Source organism: Tripterygium wilfordii, chromosome 19 (assembly GCF_013401445.1).
Source record: "Tripterygium wilfordii isolate XIE 37 chromosome 19, ASM1340144v1, whole genome shotgun sequence".
Classification (NCBI taxonomy): Eukaryota; Viridiplantae; Streptophyta; class Magnoliopsida; order Celastrales; family Celastraceae; genus Tripterygium; species Tripterygium wilfordii.
This window is the reverse complement of record NC_052250.1, coordinates 11791473-11810984: the sequence shown is the minus strand read 5'-3', so window position 1 is coordinate 11810984 and position 19512 is coordinate 11791473. Positions and strand designations below refer to the sequence as shown.

The window sequence follows — 19512 nt, the reverse complement described above, 5'->3', positions numbered from 1 at the left end:
TATTGTTTTGATATAAATTCTATTATTTTTTAAAGCACGGTCTACAATTCATTATTTTAGTTTTGAATATATTATTTTTGAAAATTCCAATGAAAAAAACAATAGAATTAAGATTCACCCAATAAAACTCATCGACAATAGATCTTTTAGAAAGATTTTAATGCTCTTATTATGAATATGTAATTTTTTAAAAATTTAATATGTATTTTAAGAATTAAAATGTTTTAAAATTTCGTTAAAGATACTTAGACTCTCATGAGCTACCCCTATATGAAATACGTAGCACTACTAATAATTTTTAGTTGAATATGCGGCTCAACAAACGATCCGCCCGATTCATCGTCGGGTCGGTTTTAATAACATTGTTTATAAGGCCCTCCATGCATGATCAATCCATTTCCACAAGTTTATAGGCCGCTTCTTATTCTCTGCTCCTTTAATTTTAACTGCGTCCTCCGCCGCAATCACCATGAGAGCTTCTGCCACTTCTTCTTCTTCGTCGTATTTCTTCTCTGTTTCTCAAGACCCGAATTCCCGCTCTTTTAAACTTGTTAATTACTCTCTCTTTCACACCCGCTCACGTTTGTCTCCCTTTTTCAAGTCCCTCAAATGCATTCAATCCCCACTTCCCGACCCGGTTCACCATCCCCGGAGCTCCAATGATTATCCATTTATAAGCTCCGCCGTAACGCTGTCCCCTTCTGAAACCGCCGATTCTTTGCCATTTAGACTTCAAAATCTTACCTTGGAGTTCCAGTCCATTACGGAACCCGTTGAACGGGTTAAGCGGTTGCTCCGATACGCCACTCTCCTCCCGACGTTGCAGGAATCGGTCCGTGTCGACCACAACCGGGTTATGGGGTGCACGGCGCGGGTATGGCTTGAGGCCGAGTTGGACGGTGAAGGGAGGATGCGATTCGCTGCCGATAGTGATTCTGAGATCACGCGCGGGTTCTGCGCTTGCTTAGTGATGCTTCTCGATGGGGCGGCCCCTGAGGAGGTGTTGAGCTTGCGCACGGAGGACTTGGCTGCGCTCAAGGTGGGTCTTCCCGGAGCGGAGAGGTCGAGGGTTAACACGTGGCAGAATTTGTTGGTGAGTATGCAGAAGAGGACCAAGGGTTTGGTTGCGAAGCGACAAGGGAGGCCGTCCTTCGAACCATTTCCTTCGTTGGTGATCAGTGCAGATGGGATTAAGGCCCAGGGCAGCTACGCTGAGGCTCAGGTTAGTCTTTTAGTTTTTGATTTTGTTGGTTTAGGTTAGCTGCTCTGGTTTAGTTGTGATCAATTGAAAACTCTAATATATATATTTCTTGCAAATTCTCTCTTAGTATGAATATCCTAGGTTTGATTGTTAGTTTGATCGCAGGCTAGATATCTGTTCCCTGATGAGTCTAAGGTTGAAGAACTTGTCAAAGTACTGAAGGAGAAGAAAATTGGCGTTGTTGCACATTTCTACATGGACCCCGAAGTCCAAGGTGTCTTAACTGCTGCCAAAAAGCACTGGCCTCACATCCATATATCTGACTCATTAGTCATGGCAGATAGGGCTGTGGATATGGCAAAAGCAGGATGCCAATTCGTAAACGTACTGGGTGTTGATTTTATGTCAGAAAATGTGCGTGCCATCCTTGATCAGGCTGGCTTCGGAGAGGTATTTCGTGTTCTCTAATAATCTTGTTGCGAGTGCTTTATCATTCATATGCTAATTCTAAAAATGTAATTCCAATAAGCTTATCAATTTGAATTGTAGTCTACACTTATGAAGACAAATGTTGAATTAACTACTAGGGTTGAACATGAGGTTTAGAAGATTAGAGTGCGTTTACACATGGGCCGGCCTGGTTAAAGGTTGAACATATAGTCAAGATTGTCTATGTGCAAGCCAGGTGAAGTGTGTGTGTGCCTGAGTATTGTAGAAAGTGTGCCTTGCAAATCTTTTAGTTGAATGAATGAATGGTTTAGAATAAGGATTTGATGATGATGATGATGCAACATACTAGTTAAGCAATTCACAGTAATGTTTCTTTGTTTTATTCAACTGCAGGTTGGCGTGTACAGGATGTCGAATGAGCGCATCGGTTGTACCTTGGCTGATGCTGCGGCGACCACTGAATATATGAATTATCTTGTGGAAGCTTCTGGTTCTTCTCCTTCTTTGCATGTTATCTACATAAATACTGCATTAGATACAAAAGCGTTTGCTCATGAGATTGTCCCTACAATCACATGTACTTCATCTAATGTGGTGCAAACTATTCTGCAGGTTGGTAATATTATATTCTTCTCCTTTTTAATTTTGAAATTGATGCGCTCTTTTTTATTGACCCTCTAATCACAGCTGATGTTTTTCCTCACCTTTTTCTTTGGTGCAGGCTTTTTCTCAAATTCCAGATTTAAACGTATGGTATGGACCTGATTCTTACATGGGTGCAAATATTGCAAACTTATTCCAACAGATGGCAATGATGACTGACGAAGAAATTGCCGAGATACATCCAAAACATAATAGGGACTCAATTAGGTCTTTGCTACATCGTCTGCACTATTATCAGGTGATTTTTATTTTATTTTATTTGTTTCTTTGAATAGAATGGAGTTATTCTTAAAATGTCTTGTACAATCTATTATGTTCATGTTGAATGTAACATTGTAACTTCATGAAGATCCTATGTCGTATCCATTCATACAAATCTGCTTTCTGTATTTTTGTGGTTACTGGTTAGTGATAGATGGTACTTGCTGCTTAATCTTGTGGAGTTAAGCTGAATTTAGAAGTTTGATTTCTTGCTTGTGTAGTAGTAGCAACCCCAACAGTAATAGTATAGAGATTTATTCCAATCTGAGTGTCAATGAAGAACAAGTCGTTTGTACTTCGAACATAGGCTCATTCCAACATATGAATCGTGCAGTGAACAACTAGTTATCCTTACCACATAGCCGTGGAGCAACGTTCCTGTTTATGACTTTATGTATTCTTTCACAGCTAGCTAACCCTTTTTTCTTTTCACTTTCTTACCTAGCATTTGCAGACTATGGTCCTAATTCTACTCTATTACTAAAATCTTATTGCATGACTTTTTTATTTTGTATCAGAATGGCACATGCATTGTCCATCATCTTTTTGGCCATGAAGTTGTGAAGAAGATTGAGGATATGTATGGTGATGCATATCTTACTGCTCATCTCGAGGTCCCAGGAGAAATGTTTTCTTTGGCGATGGAAGCAAAGAAAAGAGGAATGGGAGTAGTGGGTTCCACCTCAAACATATTGGATTTCATAAAAGATAGAGTTAAAGAAGCCTTAGATAGAAATGTGGATGACCACCTGCAATTTGTGTTGGGAACAGAATCAGGAATGGTGACTTCAATTGTCGCAGCAGTTCGTGACATGTTAGGTTCTGCCAGGTCCTCATCTCGGGGAGCAAACGTTAATGTCGAAATTGTTTTCCCAGTGTCATCAGACTCTATCACAGGAACCTCCACAAATTCATCCCCCACCCTGAAATCAGTTACAATGGGTGACCTTGTACTACCTGTTGTACCTGGAGTAGCCAGTGGAGAAGGATGCTCCATTCATGGTGGCTGTGCATCTTGTCCATACATGAAGGTCAGTGTCCTTTTCGATGTTAGCTCTAATCATGAAAAGGATTATTCACCTGCTACAAACTGTTATAAGCAAATTGATTTACGTAGACTGTGCTATATTTCTCCATCAAAGTTTTGTGTCTATGACTCTATATCAAGATTGCAAAGTTTTAGATGATAGTACATCTGCAAAGGCTACACGTGTTTAGGTAATCAAATCTGATTATACATGAATGTTTTGTGAACATCTTAAAAAAAATCCTAGACAATGGTTGATTTGCAATAGTTGGTAAAAGATATATGAGAATAAGAGTAGATAACTGAATGTTGCAACATAATTGAACAACACAGTTAAACAAGTCATGCCTGAAGAAATTGCTGGGTTGGGTCTTAACCAGGCCTTTTTTTTATGCTTGTCAAGCTGAATAAGAACTGAATTTGTCCAGTTATAGATATGTTTTGTAATTTTTATTCAAAGATTACTGAAATGTATCTCGATAATGGCGATTATCCCTGTATTTAATTTACTTTTTTTTTTTCGATAGCTGCTAGTTCTCTAATTGTTGAGATGATTACTTCTTATTCTGTGTATGTTTTGATATACCAGATGAACTCACTCAGTTCACTCCTTAAAGTCTGCCACCGCTTGCCCGACAAGCAAAATATCATTTCAGCATATAAAGCTGAGAAATTTAAACTACAAACCCCTAATGGGAAATCAGTTGCTGAAGTAGGGTGCGAGCCAATATTGCATATGAGACACTTTCAGGTATTGACTTTTTGTTACTGTCAAGCTTTTCATATATTCATTCATATTACCATAATGGATTTATAGATTCACCATTTCTGAATCTTGTTTGCAGTCTACAAAGGAACTGCCAGAGCAGCTTGTCCATCAGGTCCTCCATCTGTCAAAGGATGTGAATTCCATAAGTTAGCAAATCTGATTATCACAAGATCAAGATTTCTCTCAAATGATAATTTGTTGACAATTCCATTCCGCAAGGGGGTTGTCTCTGTATACATAAAATTCAGGGCTTTCTTCAAAGCTGTGTTGTTGTTCATGTCATAGGTTGTTGGCTGTTAAATTTTTATCACAGGCGTATCTTGCATTAATAAAATGCTCGTGGTCGGAAAATTGTATCTGGCCTTACATAGCATAGCAAGCACTGTCAATGAAGGTGTGTTACACCTTTTTCTTGAGCAACTTTGCTTGCAGAGAATAATCTGATTTGCTGAAGAAGAGCATATGGTCCTCTCTAGTATATCAGACCAAGATGTTCCAGGATATCCTTGGTTGAGTAATTGAAATGAAAAATCATTAAACCAGATTGTCATTTCTCTGCTAATGTTTTTCTCTCGTTCCAACAATAAAAGGCCACCGAGGTGGCATTGTTGTGCCATCCCTTTGATAATGTTGGGAGACTGCACTTGTCTATGAAAATAACAGTGCAAAATCTTGTGTGAACAATGCGTTGCAAAGCTAACACAGAGGAGCTTCCAGAATGGTTGAAATGAAAATAAAATTAAATATTTATTTACGTGAGAATAAAATAAAATTTTCTGGAGGACAGATCGGGTCCACCCGGGAAACAAAACATCAAGGTTATACGCGTGTAGGCCACCATTGGGGTTTCACCAAGTGTTTTCAGGGAGTGTCGGTGTTAGAGCATGTTGATGAGAATCACAACTAGAAAGATAGTGGATTTGAAGTCTAGCTTTGAAGCCTAGCTTATAAGGGAAGACAACTCTCCTATTGTCAACGTGAGTTTTCAATAGAAAATTAGACTCAACCTTATGATGCTAAACTTGAGCCTCCATCGGCCCAAACTTGCGCTTCTAGACTTGCGCCACCATCTCGTGTGGCGGGTGAGCCTCCATCGATCCAAACTTATGATTCTAAACTTGCGTCACCATCCCGTGTGATGAGTATTTATCACCATCCCGTGTGGTGAGACCCAAACTTGTGATTTTAGACCTGGACCACCATCCCGCGTGGTGGGTATTGATCACATATTCAATGGATTACTCAAAATAAGCAAAAACTTGTTTTAGGTAACGTGTTTCATTTTTGTAACTTCCAACAGATTATCTAAACTCTTACCTATATCAATTTTAATTTTTTTATTCGATTTCTCTCTCTTGCAACTCACTCTCTTATTTTTTAATTTTTTCATTAGGTATATGATTAGAAGGCGTTAGAAAATTGATAACCTAAAATTATTTTTTATTTAAAATAGAAGAAACTGTGTAACCGAAAATGAGTAATTTGGTGGGTCATGCTCTTAATTAATTAACTAACCTCGAGAAATCATCTCTCATCAACCACCAACCTCCTTGGAGATCCGAAACGCAACCAAGCTCCAATCTTTCCGACTAAACGAAGTCGTTTCAAGTCGTTCAGCTGCCTGTATCGACCATTGCAGCTTCGATTACCTGCTTCTCCATCAGATTACTCTGTACTGTACGTTTCTTCTCTTTGTTTTTTGGTTTACGGCTTGATTGCTTTCTTTCAGGTTTTTTTTCTTCTAGTTCTTATATTTGGGTTATTGAGCACAGTAACAGGTTAATCCTGGGAAATTTTGATTTGGGGTTGAAAGTTTTGAAACCCGCAATGGATACAGAACTCTCTCTGGGATTTATATATCTTAGGCTGGGGTATATTTCTTGATTTTTGACTTGAAATCCATTGATTACCTAAGGAGAAAGAACAGACCCGCGTAATCTGAATTTCTGTATATATTGATCTGAATGTAAACCCTAAACCTCAATCCTTTGGCAATTGTAATGTATTAGGGTCCACAATCTTATCATGGCCTGATTTTTGGTTGCCTTTACCGTTCTTCATGTTAATGCCCAATTTCCGATTCCCTTCCAATGATAAGCCTCCATGTTCTTCACAGGTTTCTTGCTTTTCTCTGTAGCAGTAAGCATAGTTATTAAGAAACCCACTAGCTTTTTAGCCGAAACTAATATTAACAAAACATGAAAGCTTAAGGTTTCTGGAGGAGTTGCGGAAACGAGGATGGGTTTCGGAGTGTTACTTGAGAGCTAAAGTCAGAAAACTTTCAACTGTTTGATGGCAAGTTTGGGAGAATTAATTTTGCTGCATAATCAAAGATCGAGAATCTTCAGGCATTGTATAAGTTGTTTAGTGGTAGCACTTGAGATACTTGGCATCAAACTGCTTGGAAGTATAGACGTTCATCTTTCAATAATAGACCTTCAATAAGATAAGGACTTTGCTTGCTTTGTCAAATAATATTGTTGCTGTTCCATAATAGTTTAATGGTAAAGAGAACCATTGGGAAAAAAGGGGTAAAGAAAACCCAATGTTCATCCCATCATCATTTAGTAGTATTACTTGGTAATTTTTTATTTTCTGTTTTGTGTATGGGAAAAATGACCGGTGGGGTTTGGGTAGCAAGAAACACAAAGACCTTCTAATTGGTATCAGCTTTTGACCATGATGCTAGAACAATTTCAATAACATTCACATTTTTTTGGATAGGATCCAGCTACTATCTACAGCATGGGCTCCACAAATGGACTAGCAATTGGAGGAGGGAAGAAACCTCTATTTTCCTTCGGGGTTATATCTGATGTTCAGTATGCTGATATTCCTGATGGTTACTCTTTCATTGGCGTTCCCCGGTTTTATCGACACAGCCTTCTTGTTTTGCAAAGGGCAGTCCAAAATTGGAATGCCCATCAGAAACTTAAATTTGTGCTCAATTATGGGGATATAGTTGATTTACATTGCCCTCAGGACCAATCTCTAGATGCCGTGAAGAAAGTAGTTGATGAATTTGGCAAATTCAATGGTCCCGTGTATCACATGATTGGTAATCACTGTTTGTACAATCTTCCTCGTGACAAGCTACTTCCACTATTGAAGATTCCAGGTGAAGATGGGCGTGCCTATTATGATTTTTCACCTTCTCCAGATTACAGATTTGTTGTACTGGACGGCTATGATGTCAGTGCCATTGGTTGGCCGCAAGACCATCCCAATAGATTGAATGCCTTACAATTTCTAAGTGAGAAGAACCCTAATTCCGAGAAGAATAGTCCCGAGGGACTAGTGGGACTTGAGAGAAGGTTCCTTATGTTCAATGGTGCAATTGGTAAAGAACAGTTGGAATGGTTGGAGGGAGTGCTTCAGGATGCAACAAGGTTAAAACAGAAAGTGGTGGTCTGTTGCCATGTGCCATTGGATCCTGGTGCATCATCTAGTGAAGCGCTTCTCTGGAATTATGATGAGGTGATGGATGTTATACACAGGTACAATTGCGTGAAGGTTTGCTTAGCAGGTCATGAACACAGCGGGGGGCACTCGATTGATGCATACGGAGTACATCATAGAGTCCTTGAAGCAGCCTTGGAGTGTCCCCCTGGCAAAGATGCATATGGATATATAGATGTATATGATGACAGGCTATCGCTTGTTGGTACAAATTGTATGGAGAGTACAGAAATGTGTTTCAGTCATTGAGACAACATTTGGTCTGTTTCTTTCTAAAGTTATTGTGAAATCATCATTCATCGAAATCATGTGTGTACATTGTCTTTGAAATGTCATAAGCTATATCAATGCTGGAGTTCCTTTTTCTGCCTCTGGTAAAAAGATCAAAGTCATTTATATTTATAATATATGTGTTTTTGTACTGTGCTAGCTTGTTTTGTGTTACTTTTGCATTGTTCATTGTGTTGCATGAATACTTTAGTTTTGTTACTGTATAAATTTTTAGTTTTGGTTTATAATTTCAATTTTACTATTACTGCTTATGAGGCTTTGGCATTGGTGTGCACAATCTAAGCTAAAATAGTTTCTTTATTCTTTGAGATTTTGGAGTCTTGGGTGGCTCTAAGCAAGATTATTGTGTAAGGACGTGATTTAGGTCCTGTTTTTTTGGGTATGTGTTTCTGTTTGAAATAGCTTTTCTGTGATTTGAAGGGTAGCTTCGACTTGCTGACTCAACACTTTTCTGGTTAACTTTGGTCATATTTTATTGTTTATCCATTTGAGTTACTCAATAGTGCAGTAGGCTCGTTTAATTCTATTTTAATTGGTTATCGGGATCCGATAATCCGATAACTTACCAAATGCAAACCCAGTATCCGAACCTATTAACAAAGGTCCGGGTCGGGTTTGACCCGGTCCGATAAATACCTTATCGGGTCAAACCCGGTTTCAGGATGCGGTGTACAGCCCTAGTTTGTAAGTTTTCCCCTTAAGGCAGGCCTTTGTGAAGCCCAAGGCCAGCATTAGAGCTGGAAAGATTGAATGCGCTTCCAAAACTATTAGGCGACCCTCGCGTTGGTATCTCTATTAACATGCAATTTATTGCATCTGAGTTTGCTGTGTGTTAATTAAGGCTTAAATAATGTCACAGTGCCCTTTTAAAAGGCTTGTCATCGTCAATGTCGACAAATACGCTCTATTACAAGAAGAAAAAGACACTCACCGAAGCCGGCCGATGTTCTTTCATGGTTCTTTCGTTTCTGATATTACCAATGTGTTCAACATTCCATTTCACAGTCTTCCTTTCTACCAAACCAAGCAAACCCCATCTCTCCTTCTATCTCTGTATGTTGTTGCCATGGATTACAGGGGATCCGGCAGCGATTCTTCTTCGAGGGACAAAAAGTCCATAAGCCTGCAAAAGAAGATAGCGGAGACACGGAGACAGAGCAAAACAGAGCAAGCACCAGACTTGACTGATTTCATGAATGACATGTTCTTTGGGACTGTAAACAATGACAAGAACAAGTACAACTTCAATGGGGGTGATCGTAATTTAATGGATCAAGAGGCAGATTTTGATGACAGTACAAGAAGCACTAGTAGCAGGTTAACCCAAGATTGGCTCGAAGAAGCTAGACGCATGGTCGCCTCCTCTCCTTCTCGGACTAACTCCCCGTCTCGTCTCACTGGTTCACCCAGGTTCGCTGCAGTTCCTGGTAGGCTTTCAACATCATCACTCCTCGAACGGAGAGACCCACTTTCCCGATCCGCCAGAAGGTGTTTCCTTCATACGCAATCATTTCTTAAGAATCTAATAAAATCTGCAAAACAGAGTCCCCTGCTTCATGAACTTAAAGAAATTAGAGTCGTGTGATAGTGTAATTTTGTTTTCCTTTTTGATTGATTAACAGACAAAGATCAGTGGAGGGAATCAGTGAAGAAATCCTAACGAAATCAGCAAAACACAGCTCCCTCAACAACTCTGTACCAGTCGACTCACCGGATATGTCCCCTGCTTCAGCAGTGCACAAATGGCTCTCCAACATCCTCAAACCCTCCAATTCACCGCATTCAGAAGACCCCACAAATCCCCACAATACAAACCAATCTTTAAACACTAACTTCGATCCAACGGCCCCAACGTTGCCACCTCGGCTCTCCATCCACCGTAAATCCAGGTTCCAGACAGAGTCCCCTCCATCTCCTCCACAGGGAATCCCTGTCCCTTCCCGCCGAACTTTCAAGCCTGCTCCTCTGCCTGCTGACACCAAGCCACTTTTTCCACCCAAGAATATGGTCGAGTCTTCCCACAGGAGATCAGTTTTATCCTCAACATGCGCCTTCCAGGAGAATAATGTGCAGGCATTGTCTCCACCAAGAAACCTTGTGGAGTCGGCTCACCGGAGATCAATATCAAAGTCCACTTGCTCTGTGGAGAAGATTGCGCCAAAGATTAAGGTAAATTGGCGGCAGAAGGAAATGGAGGAGCCAGAAGAAGCTAGTCTTAATGGGTTTCTGAAGGAACAAAGAACCAAAATGGAGAAGATTTTGTATGGGCAGATTGATTGCAAGGCTAAAGTTATCCTTTCTGGACCTTCAAACAGTTGAGTATAGTTAAACAAGACGTTGATAAGCAACATTTCTTTTGCTTGCTCATATGTTGTCTGCATCTTTTTTATGGTATGAAGGCACTAGTTCAATGGTGGCTGCCATATGCTATGCATGGTTGCTGGAAACTAGAGCAAGGAAGAACAAAGAGAGGACGGAGGCGTACACGGTGGTGCCTGTGATGAATGTAAGGAGATCAAAGATGTGGAACTTACCCCAGGCTGCTTGGCTCTTTCATCATGTTGGCCTCAATGCTACTTCGTTACTATTTGCTGATGAGGTAATTTCTGTACTTGCTATATCGTTGTTGATTTTCCATTTTCCATTTTAGTGTCTGAGTTGATACAGATTGATAATGGTTTGTTGATTTGGCTACTGCTATTTGGGTTCAGGTGGACTTGGAGAATCTCTTGATGTCTGGACAATTAAGCATCGTGGTTGTCGGTCAAGATGTTCTTAGAACTAATGGCGAGGTTGGTGCATGGTTATGAGGAAGTAGGACTCAGTAGTGCACTTCTTCAGGTTTACTTGACATTGAAAGTGTCTTCATTTCAGGTTAGTTCTGAGTGCACAATTTTGACAGATAATTACTGTGAAGACGCCTACGAATTACTTCAAACACCTTTACTCAACAAACTTCTGGTAAATTACACACACCATCCCTGAATCCCTGCTAACAATTGCTAAAAAAAGCTAGTTTTCTAGTACTAATTCTCATGCCGCGGTGTGCGATGCAGCTTGCGGGTATCCTCCTGGACACAAAAAATTTAAATGGTTCTGCTAATTGGTCTATGACCAGAGATGCAGAGGCAGTCCAGTTGTTACTGGTTGGCTCAGCTCCGAACTACAGAAACACGCTTTTCGATCAACGTAATTCTTCTTCTCACTTTCCGTTACCATTGGTATTCATGTTAGTGTCACTTAAAGTTTCACTCTTTTTTTTCAATTCTTTATCAGTGATGCAAGATGAAAGAGACAATTCCTTTCATGAAGTCCTGCTGCACAGCTATGGGAAGCCTTCTACTGAGAGTAAGCTCTATACACTTCAATTCTTGAAGAATTTACAACATAGAAGCATGTCTGTGTTTTACTTGGAACATTTCTGTGCTTTTCTCTGATGTTGTATTGCATGCACAAAGAGACCAAGTACTATTTTAATAGATTTTGTCAAGAAAAATCTCACATCGCTAAAATAAAGATCTATTAGATTGTATATAAGCCTATGTATTCTTTGATTTAGTAAAACTCGTTTTAAAGCCATGAGCCCTGAAAGGTCTGTGATGGGTTGGGTTTGAACCTGGGGAAGAGGACAAGATCTTACAAGGGATTCCATTGATGTTTCCTAACAGTATTTTTCGTATAGTTCATCGCAGTGGTGGAGTTCAAGTGGAGCATAGAGTTCCAGATAGAAAATCAGCCTCTGTCGCTCCCCGTGAACCCATCAGAGAAAACAATGATGTTAAGAAATCCAATGATGCTAAAAATGCAAGAACAAATGAGGATGCACCAAAATCAGGTAATACAGTTCAGCCTTCCATTCATAAAATTGTAGTAGAGACTGAAAAATGATATATCTACTCATACTAAAGCTGTAATCTTTCAGCGAACGCTAATCCAACGCCAGCAGAAGCTCCTCCTGCAGCTTCAAAGGATTCCTCCCGCGGAAAGAACAAGTTCTTCCTATCAAAGTGGTTTGGTTTTGGAAAATGAAGAACAGTCCACATCAATTTGTTTATTGTAAATTGATACAAGAATATCATCACAAATTATCGATCGGCAGGTAATTTTGTAGGATGTTTTGAAAGAAGGTTGAAGTAGACTTGCAGGAAATTTTGTGTTTGTATCGAAATGGTTCTAGTTGTCATGCTATATCCTATTCCATTTATATTTTTGAATCAGACAACAATGCCAATCTGTGTTTTAATAGTAAGTAGTAACCCATTGAGAACATCTAGTAGTATTCTATTGTTGTTGCTGATAATATGGCGGTGGTATCAAATAATTGGTTCGACTTATATCCCATAACGGTTAATGTATGCGTGGTTTATAAGTAAAATCCAAACCCTCTCAACCAAGAGGGCCGTTTTTCGGATCTATATATCAATTCTATGATTATTCAATATTACTTTGCTTCCAGTCAACTATATTTTCTAGTATTATTTTTGCATATTTTTGGTTGGTTGGTGTGGGGGAAGCCTGGAAGGTGCCTATTTCTCATGATTATATATTGCAGATGTGAGTTGGAGATGATTCTACCACTTCTCTACTGTCCAGCAAGTTCTAGGTCTTCTAGCTCCCACACATCTATCTCTCATTCATTGCACATAAGTCCTGAGAAACTCTATACGAAAATAACCTTACATCGTGTCAAAATGGGTGTTGGAACCTGTGATCTCTCACGCATATAACTCAAGAGATTTAAACAACTAACTTAAGTATCTGAAGCAACGATTTTTTTGTCAGTGTCATCAACTTTCTCTTCTTTCCCTTTCACTTCTCTTTCCTTCCCCCTAAATCCCTCAGTCCAAACACATTCTAAATCACGCTAGAATGAGTGTTAGAACCTGCGATCTCTCACGCATATATCCTGAGAGATTCAAACAGCTAACTTTAAGTATATGAAGCAACGATTTTTTTGTCAGTCTCATCAACTTTCTCTTCCTTCCCTTTCCCTTCTCTTTCCTTCCCCCTAAATCCCTCAATCCAAACACACTCTAAATCCAGCTAGAATGAGTGTTAGAGCCCGCGATCTCTCACACATATATCCTGAGAGATTCAAACAGCTAACTTTAAGTATCTGAAGCAATGATTTTTTTTGTCAGTCTCATCAATCCATGCATATATGTTCAAACTTGCCATTCAAGTTTAAAGAATCTTGGAAGGTGAAAAGCAGATGACTTGTCAACACCATAAACCTTTTTATTCAAAGAGTGAAGGCAATCAATGGGCAAATGATTTGTGTTGGTCAAATGCCATTTAACTTGGAGATTTGGTGTGTTATTATATTAAGATGATGAAACATTTTTCTATTTGTATACGTAACTAATAGTAGCACTTGACAAGCAATGTGCTTGAGGCATAAGTTAAAAGGGATACGTATATACGTTTTTTTAAACGAAAGAGAGGGATTCGAACCCTGATCACCAATGTAATACACATTATTTTTATCATTTCAACTATTGACTCGATGTTGTACATATATGTGTTTATATGTATTTGTCCACTTAATTGAGTTGTTGTGGGAAATGGGATCAACGAATATGTTCTGTATTCTAATGAAGTGCGTGTGTTGTCAATTGTGCATTGCTTCCGGCAATTGCATCACACGTGGCATTTTCTTACATTAAAAAAAACATGTGGAATTGTAAAATAAAAATAAAGAATAATAGGTATTAATTTCTCCAAAACTCGATTTTGCCCTGCAAACCACCGACACCGACGTACCAATCGACGGCTACATCTGCCGGAGCCTGGCTTGAAAGTCACACCACCAGCACTGCACACTCAACTTCACTCATGGCTTCAATCATGCTGCGATCGATCTGGGCATCTTGAAATTGAATGAAAAATCTCACAAATTTCAACAGATTGTGAGGCTTCAGTAAAAAAATCTCACCAATTTGGCAACATGACTCAACATGAGTCGACAGCGTCGTCTGCCGGAATCGGAGGAGCCTGGATCAGAGTATGAATATTTGGGATAAATTTTAAACTTTAATAATAAAAACGTACCACTTTAACTACATAAAATATGGTTTATTCATTAAAAATCTATAAAATGAGATGGGTTTAGTATAAAAAGGGTGAAAACCTAGTAACATAGAGGCTGTAACAAGTTGAACTGGCGGACCGTCTCCGTGAGGATCTCACGGTTAGCAGGTGAACCCGGGGGTTCTTTTTTTTGTCGTAGCAGGCTGGTTGCCTGTTCGGGGCAACTGAACCGGGTTTAATTAAAAAATTATGGTTGAATCGGTCGATCGAGGTAGCCCAAATCTGAGTGAAGAAAATAAAAATACTAATAAAATATTCTTCCAATTTCAACTTCTGATGATTTGACGGGAGAGTGTTTGGAGGGAGACGGAGATGGATACGGCCACAGTCGGCTGATTTGCTGAGCCATAAATCGCCTTCTCTTTCACGATACCATAACGTCGTCTTCTCTCTCACGCACGCTTTTGACCCACTCTTCATCTTCTTCGTCTCTCACAATCTCTCTCGTTTTGATCCGTATTTGTGTAATTTGGGAAACCGAACACCATAAGAATGCTACAGGATTCAACGTACAAGCAGGAACCCTACGATTCAGATTCTGAGTTCGTTGAGATTGATCCTACACGTCGCTACGGTCGGGTCCGTATTTTATTCATTATCAGAGACTTATGCAAATGTTTTACTTTTCAGTTGCTATCCAATTTTTTAAAATTGATCATTATTGTATCAGTATGTTTGGTTAATTATTGGTCTTGATCGAAACTTGTTCTTTTTACTTTGATGTTTTTGCAGTATAAGGAGGTTTTAGGAAGAGGCGCTTGCAAAAAAGTGTATCCTTTTTTGTCTAATTTGCACTTCTTGATGTTTGCACTAAGACCGCCATTTAAGACTTAACATTGTACGTGACTGTATGTAAATCCTTGATCAAGTTGTTGGGATTCAGATATAGAGCGTTTGATGAGCTTGAAGGAATTGAAGTTGCTTGGAATCAGGTTAAGGTGACCGATCTGTTGCGGAATTCTGAAGACTTGGAGCGTTTGTATTCTGAAGTTCATTTGCTTAAGACCTTGAAGCACAAAAACATCATTAAATTTTACAGTTCATGGGTTGACACGAAACATGAGAATATCAATTTCATCACTGAGATATTCACCTCGGGTACATTGAGGCAGTGAGTATTTTTTTTAGTTGCATTTGATGTCTTTGGCATTTGTTCTTAGTTTTGCATTCGGTTAGGGATCATGTTTTCACTCATGGCTAGGTATCGCAACAAACATAAGCATGTTGATCTGAGGGCACTGAAGAACTGGTCTAGGCAGATCCTAGAGGGCCTTTCTTATCTTCACAGTCATGATCCGCCTGTCATCCATAGAGATTTGAAATGTGACAACATTTTTGTCAATGGAAACCAAGGGGAAGTGAAAATTGGTGATTTGGGACTGGCTGTCATTCTTCGCAAGGCTCGTTCAGCACATAGTGTCATTGGTGAGGCCTATGTCGTGAATATTTATTTGAAAATTTTCTCTTATGGCTCAAGGTATGATTATGTAGGGTTTGTAAGCAGAGGAACATTGATCTAAAAAGTCTTAAGGTATTGGTGTAAAAATAATAAAATCTAAAAATTCTTAGGTGATTGCAGGTACACCTGAGTTTATGGCACCAGAGCTTTATGAGGAGGAATACAATGAGCTGGTGGACATTTATGCCTTTGGAATGTGTGTGCTGGAGCTCGTAACCTTTGAGTATCCATATGTTGAGTGTGCCAATGCTGCTCAAATATTCAAGAAAGTAACATCCGTAAGGCATATGCTCTTTATCTCATTAAATTGTTGTCATTTTCTAATTCTTTGATGGTTGCTTTGGAGGATTCATTATGTTGAAGATTGCCTTAATCCATGAGTTCTTTTGTAACATCATGGTTTGAAAGTAACTTAATTTGTAGATTGGTTTGCATCATACCTTTGCCTTTTCTTTGCATGTTTTCTAAATAATAAGGCAAAGAAAATCATTTGCATGTCTCACCATTCTCGCAACCATTGTGATTGAAAATTACAAATTTCCATCCCCCACCACTTAGACTGTTACATTCCTCTCGTTAATCCCACTGAACGAAATGAGAAAATTTTACCACAAAATCAAGCCACAATACAAAGTGAGTGGTGCATTTGATGAAGCCCTTTGACACAAATGCTCCTAGATTCCCAATAACATGTGGATTCGTGCAAATCGAATTGAGTGCCTCTATTCCTCCAACTAATTTGATATTTAGGCTCAGTGTTGAGGAAGGGGGTCTAACTAATCGAGAGTCGAGAGGAGGTATTAGATAATAAATACAATGATGATAATAACATGGGGAACCTTAGGCTTGTGGTAAAGTTGCTTCACCATAATCTATAGGTCATAGGTGCAGGTTACAGAAAGAGCCTTTCCTTAATGCAGAAGTAAGGTTGCACACATCTGCCCTTTACTGACCCTGCCTCTATTATGGGAGCCTTGTTCATGGAGTTGTTTAATCTTTTTAACCATTAATTATAATAATGATAAGATTTATCAACAACAAAATAATAACCAGCATACCAATTCTTTTCTTTTGTAGGGAATAAAACCAGCATCATTGGCAAAAGTTACAGATTCTACCGTGAGAGCTTTTATAGGGAAATGTATTGCAAACGTATCTGAGCGGGTGCCTGCCAAGGAACTTCTTATGGATCCCTTTCTTCGATCACATGAGGAAAGTGAAAGTATAAGCCATGCATTACTTCCCAAAAGCCACCATTCAGGTATCCATTTACTATCTTAATTTGAAGCTTATGAAGTTCTTAATTTTAATTTTATTCCTCCATACATACTGACTTGACAAATGCAGGTGGCAATTTTGATGCAATAGAAGGTGCATGTGCTAGGGATTTCTCAGCAGAGACAATTAAAGGCTTCACAGTGCAAGGTCAGAGAAAAGACTTGAACACGATATTTCTGAAACTGCGAATAGCTGATTCCACAGGTACTTTCTCTGTCTTTTTCTCTCTTCAGATTATCATTTGTTATTCAGACAGTTGTTCTATAGCATTCTCATATCATCAATAGAAAAATTTTGCATGGTTTCCAGGTCATATTCGCAATATTCACTTCCCATTTGATATTGAGGCCGATACAGCACTTGCTGTTGCAAGTGAAATGGTTGAGGAGTTGGACCTTACCGATCAAGATGTTTCAACAATTGCTGATATGATTGACTCAGAAATTCGGTCACATGTTCCTGATTGGGAACCTGCTGAACTTTCACAAGGTAGTCCTGTTGGAGAGTCCGAAACTCCTGATTCTCATGCCTCTGAAATGTTAGAGGATTGTTGTCTTTTGAGAAATGATTCTGACCTTTCTTCTAGTGGCCTTGCACTAGAAAGACTGCCGTCAGGCAAGAAGTACTGGTCTGACTCACCCAAGGCAAATGGTGGGAACTCTCCTGGCAAGCCTGGACCTTCAAATTTGTCTCCAAAAGTGGACCGCTCAAGCAAACATGATGGGCAATCTCCTCGTAGTCATGAGGATCATTCAAGCAATACCACTTCACTTGATCGCCAGGATTGTGAAACCATCTCTAGCGATGATGATAAGAATGAAGAGCATGATGATGGTAGCATGCATGCAGATTTGTTACCTGCAATTGTTGGTCAAGATGGTGAGACCGGGGGATCTCCAGTGGAAGAGAACTGCGACTTACAACGAGACATCAAATTAGAAGATGTCAAAGTAATTGCTGAGAAACTCGATCATCTGTTGGTCAAGCAGCGAAAAGAGCTAGATGAGATAAAGCAGAAACACAAACTAGCTATATCGGACATTTTGAATGAAATTTCTCCAGATATCTGTAAGGAGGTCTTGAATGTTTGTAAAGTGAAAATTCCCGACTAAAGCAATGAGACACAGTGCTGGTGCTGCAAGTTGAGATTCCTGACATAGCAGACACTTTTCTGTCTCTCATCAACGGATTATGATTTGATTCTTACTTCCCTAGTTTCCCAAATGAAGATGATCTTGTAGATTCTATGAAGTTAGAACGCAAGATAACTTAATCTTCACACTGTAAGCCAGAAAGCACAAGGCAGCTTCAGAATGTCGCTCTCAGAAACCGTCTTGAAGGATAGGTCATTATGGTTGTGAAATGGTGAGTTGATATGCTTGCTGCTTTCAGCCTTGAGACTTTAAAAGGCTCACAAGGAAAGCGTCTGACACGGCACTCGGTTGAATTCTTGATACTGCTGAGTTGAGGGACAGTCCAGCGGGTTATATATTGTGTAACATATCACTGGAAGATACCTGCATGGTTTCCATAGGTGGGATTAATTTCCCAGTCTCTTCTATATAGGTTATCAGATTTTTTTGTGGATTGTATACTTGTAAATAGCTCTCCCTTGCAGGAAAATTTAGTGCTCATGTCCAATGACTGTGATAAGGGTGATGTATTGTGATATAAGATTTTTTTTTTCTTCCTTTGTATGTCAAAGCTTCTGTTTCCTGTTGTATTTGCATCCTTACGTTTTATGAGGTGGATTGTGTTTTTTGGGGCAACCAAAAGTTCCTAAAACTAGAGGACCCAAGTCAAATACGTGGAACTAAGATGGACTACAACATTTTTGTGGGGTATGCTACACTGCATAACTTGCTATCCTCCTCCCATTTCACTTCCTGTGAGAACCATGATTAGAAGTTAGAACCTCCAACAGCATAATTAACACATCAAAGATATTTTCCCTTTTGGGCTCATGGCCTAGAACGCAAGGTCGACCCTAGTCATTTTGGTGTCCAAAACAGTACAATATGGTAATATCTTATTGCTAAAAAAATTCGTAACTACATAATTTGAAAAGTCGCAATATCACAACATTATGCTAGGCCGCTAATGTCCCATTTAATTTAGCGAAACCTAATTAACTTATGAATCTTGCAACTACATCTCCCGAACTATCAAAACCATGAATTACATAAGTACAAGAAAAATACTCTATCAATAGCATGTGACTTGAAAAACAAGAATAATATTCACCAGCTTTCACAATTTTTAATTAACATGAAAGATTTGCAAGTGGCATGTGTAATGTTTGATCAGAGTTTTTCCTATGCCCTCATAACCTACCTATTAATCACCTTATCGACTTTCTGTTAATATGTAAACATACGTCTAAATTCTCCATACTAGGACTTTGTCACTTTTTTTTAAAGGTTTTTCGACAAGAGGGGTTGGGTAACTTAAACATCTATGGTGCCCCTCTATGATATCCGGACTTTTCACTTTACCCTGTTGTATCGGTGTCGGGTATGCATGATAAGGGTATTGGTATGATACCCAAACTCTTCACTTTACCT

General features: G+C 39.2%; 4 protein-coding genes across 4 annotated transcripts; all 4 read left to right on the top strand.

The window, feature by feature from the left end:
- The first annotated feature begins 395 nt into the window (after positions 1-395).
- On the top strand, positions 396-4913 carry LOC119985108 (quinolinate synthase, chloroplastic-like). The gene is made up of 7 exons (XM_038829281.1): positions 396-1222; positions 1367-1651; positions 2045-2263; positions 2373-2552; positions 3094-3606; positions 4192-4353; positions 4448-4913. The coding sequence occupies exons 1-7, from the start codon at positions 470-472 to the stop codon at positions 4520-4522; spliced, it is 2187 nt and encodes a 728-aa protein (XP_038685209.1). The 5' UTR covers positions 396-469; the 3' UTR covers positions 4523-4913.
- Positions 4914-5885: 972 nt separating this feature from the next.
- LOC119985279 (manganese-dependent ADP-ribose/CDP-alcohol diphosphatase) lies at positions 5886-8211 on the top strand. The gene is made up of 2 exons (XM_038829532.1): positions 5886-6048; positions 7096-8211. The coding sequence occupies exon 2, from the start codon at positions 7117-7119 to the stop codon at positions 8077-8079; it is 963 nt and encodes a 320-aa protein (XP_038685460.1). The 5' UTR covers positions 5886-6048; positions 7096-7116; the 3' UTR covers positions 8080-8211.
- Positions 8212-9021: 810 nt separating this feature from the next.
- LOC119985368 lies at positions 9022-12382 on the top strand. Its single transcript, XM_038829655.1, has 9 exons — positions 9022-9609; positions 9744-10435; positions 10521-10720; positions 10833-10913; positions 10996-11082; positions 11178-11310; positions 11398-11469; positions 11804-11956; positions 12044-12382. The coding sequence occupies exons 1-9, from the start codon at positions 9065-9067 to the stop codon at positions 12148-12150; spliced, it is 2070 nt and encodes a 689-aa protein (XP_038685583.1). The 5' UTR covers positions 9022-9064; the 3' UTR covers positions 12151-12382.
- Positions 12383-14476: 2094 nt separating this feature from the next.
- Positions 14477-18671, top strand: LOC119985370 (probable serine/threonine-protein kinase WNK3). The gene is made up of 8 exons (XM_038829656.1): positions 14477-14790; positions 14944-14981; positions 15095-15322; positions 15413-15636; positions 15791-15948; positions 16748-16931; positions 17018-17152; positions 17258-18671. The coding sequence occupies exons 1-8, from the start codon at positions 14704-14706 to the stop codon at positions 18058-18060; spliced, it is 1857 nt and encodes a 618-aa protein (XP_038685584.1). The 5' UTR covers positions 14477-14703; the 3' UTR covers positions 18061-18671.
- The last annotated feature ends 841 nt before the right edge of the window (positions 18672-19512 follow it).

Bases quoted from the DNA above. Each gene is read 5' to 3' on its own strand.
- LOC119985108 (XM_038829281.1), top strand. From the start codon at position 470: ATGAGAGCTTCTGCCACTTCTTCTTCTTCGTCGTATTTCTTCTCTGTT. The intron at 3,607-4,191 runs GTCAGTGTCCTT...TTGATATACCAG, and splicing joins CATCTTGTCCATACATGAAG to ATGAACTCACTCAGTTCACT. The intron at 4,354-4,447 runs GTATTGACTTTT...TCTTGTTTGCAG, and splicing joins TGCATATGAGACACTTTCAG to TCTACAAAGGAACTGCCAGA.
- LOC119985279 (XM_038829532.1), top strand. From the start codon at position 7,117: ATGGGCTCCACAAATGGACTAGCAATTGGAGGAGGGAAGAAACCTCTA.
- LOC119985368 (XM_038829655.1), top strand. From the start codon at position 9,065: ATGTTCTTTCATGGTTCTTTCGTTTCTGATATTACCAATGTGTTCAAC. The intron at 10,914-10,995 runs GTTGGTGCATGG...TCTTCATTTCAG, and splicing joins TTCTTAGAACTAATGGCGAG to GTTAGTTCTGAGTGCACAAT. The intron at 11,957-12,043 runs GTAATACAGTTC...GTAATCTTTCAG, and splicing joins TGAGGATGCACCAAAATCAG to CGAACGCTAATCCAACGCCA.
- LOC119985370 (XM_038829656.1), top strand. From the start codon at position 14,704: ATGCTACAGGATTCAACGTACAAGCAGGAACCCTACGATTCAGATTCT. The intron at 14,791-14,943 runs GTCCGTATTTTA...ATGTTTTTGCAG, and splicing joins CTACACGTCGCTACGGTCGG to TATAAGGAGGTTTTAGGAAG. The intron at 16,932-17,017 runs GTATCCATTTAC...TGACAAATGCAG, and splicing joins TCCCAAAAGCCACCATTCAG to GTGGCAATTTTGATGCAATA.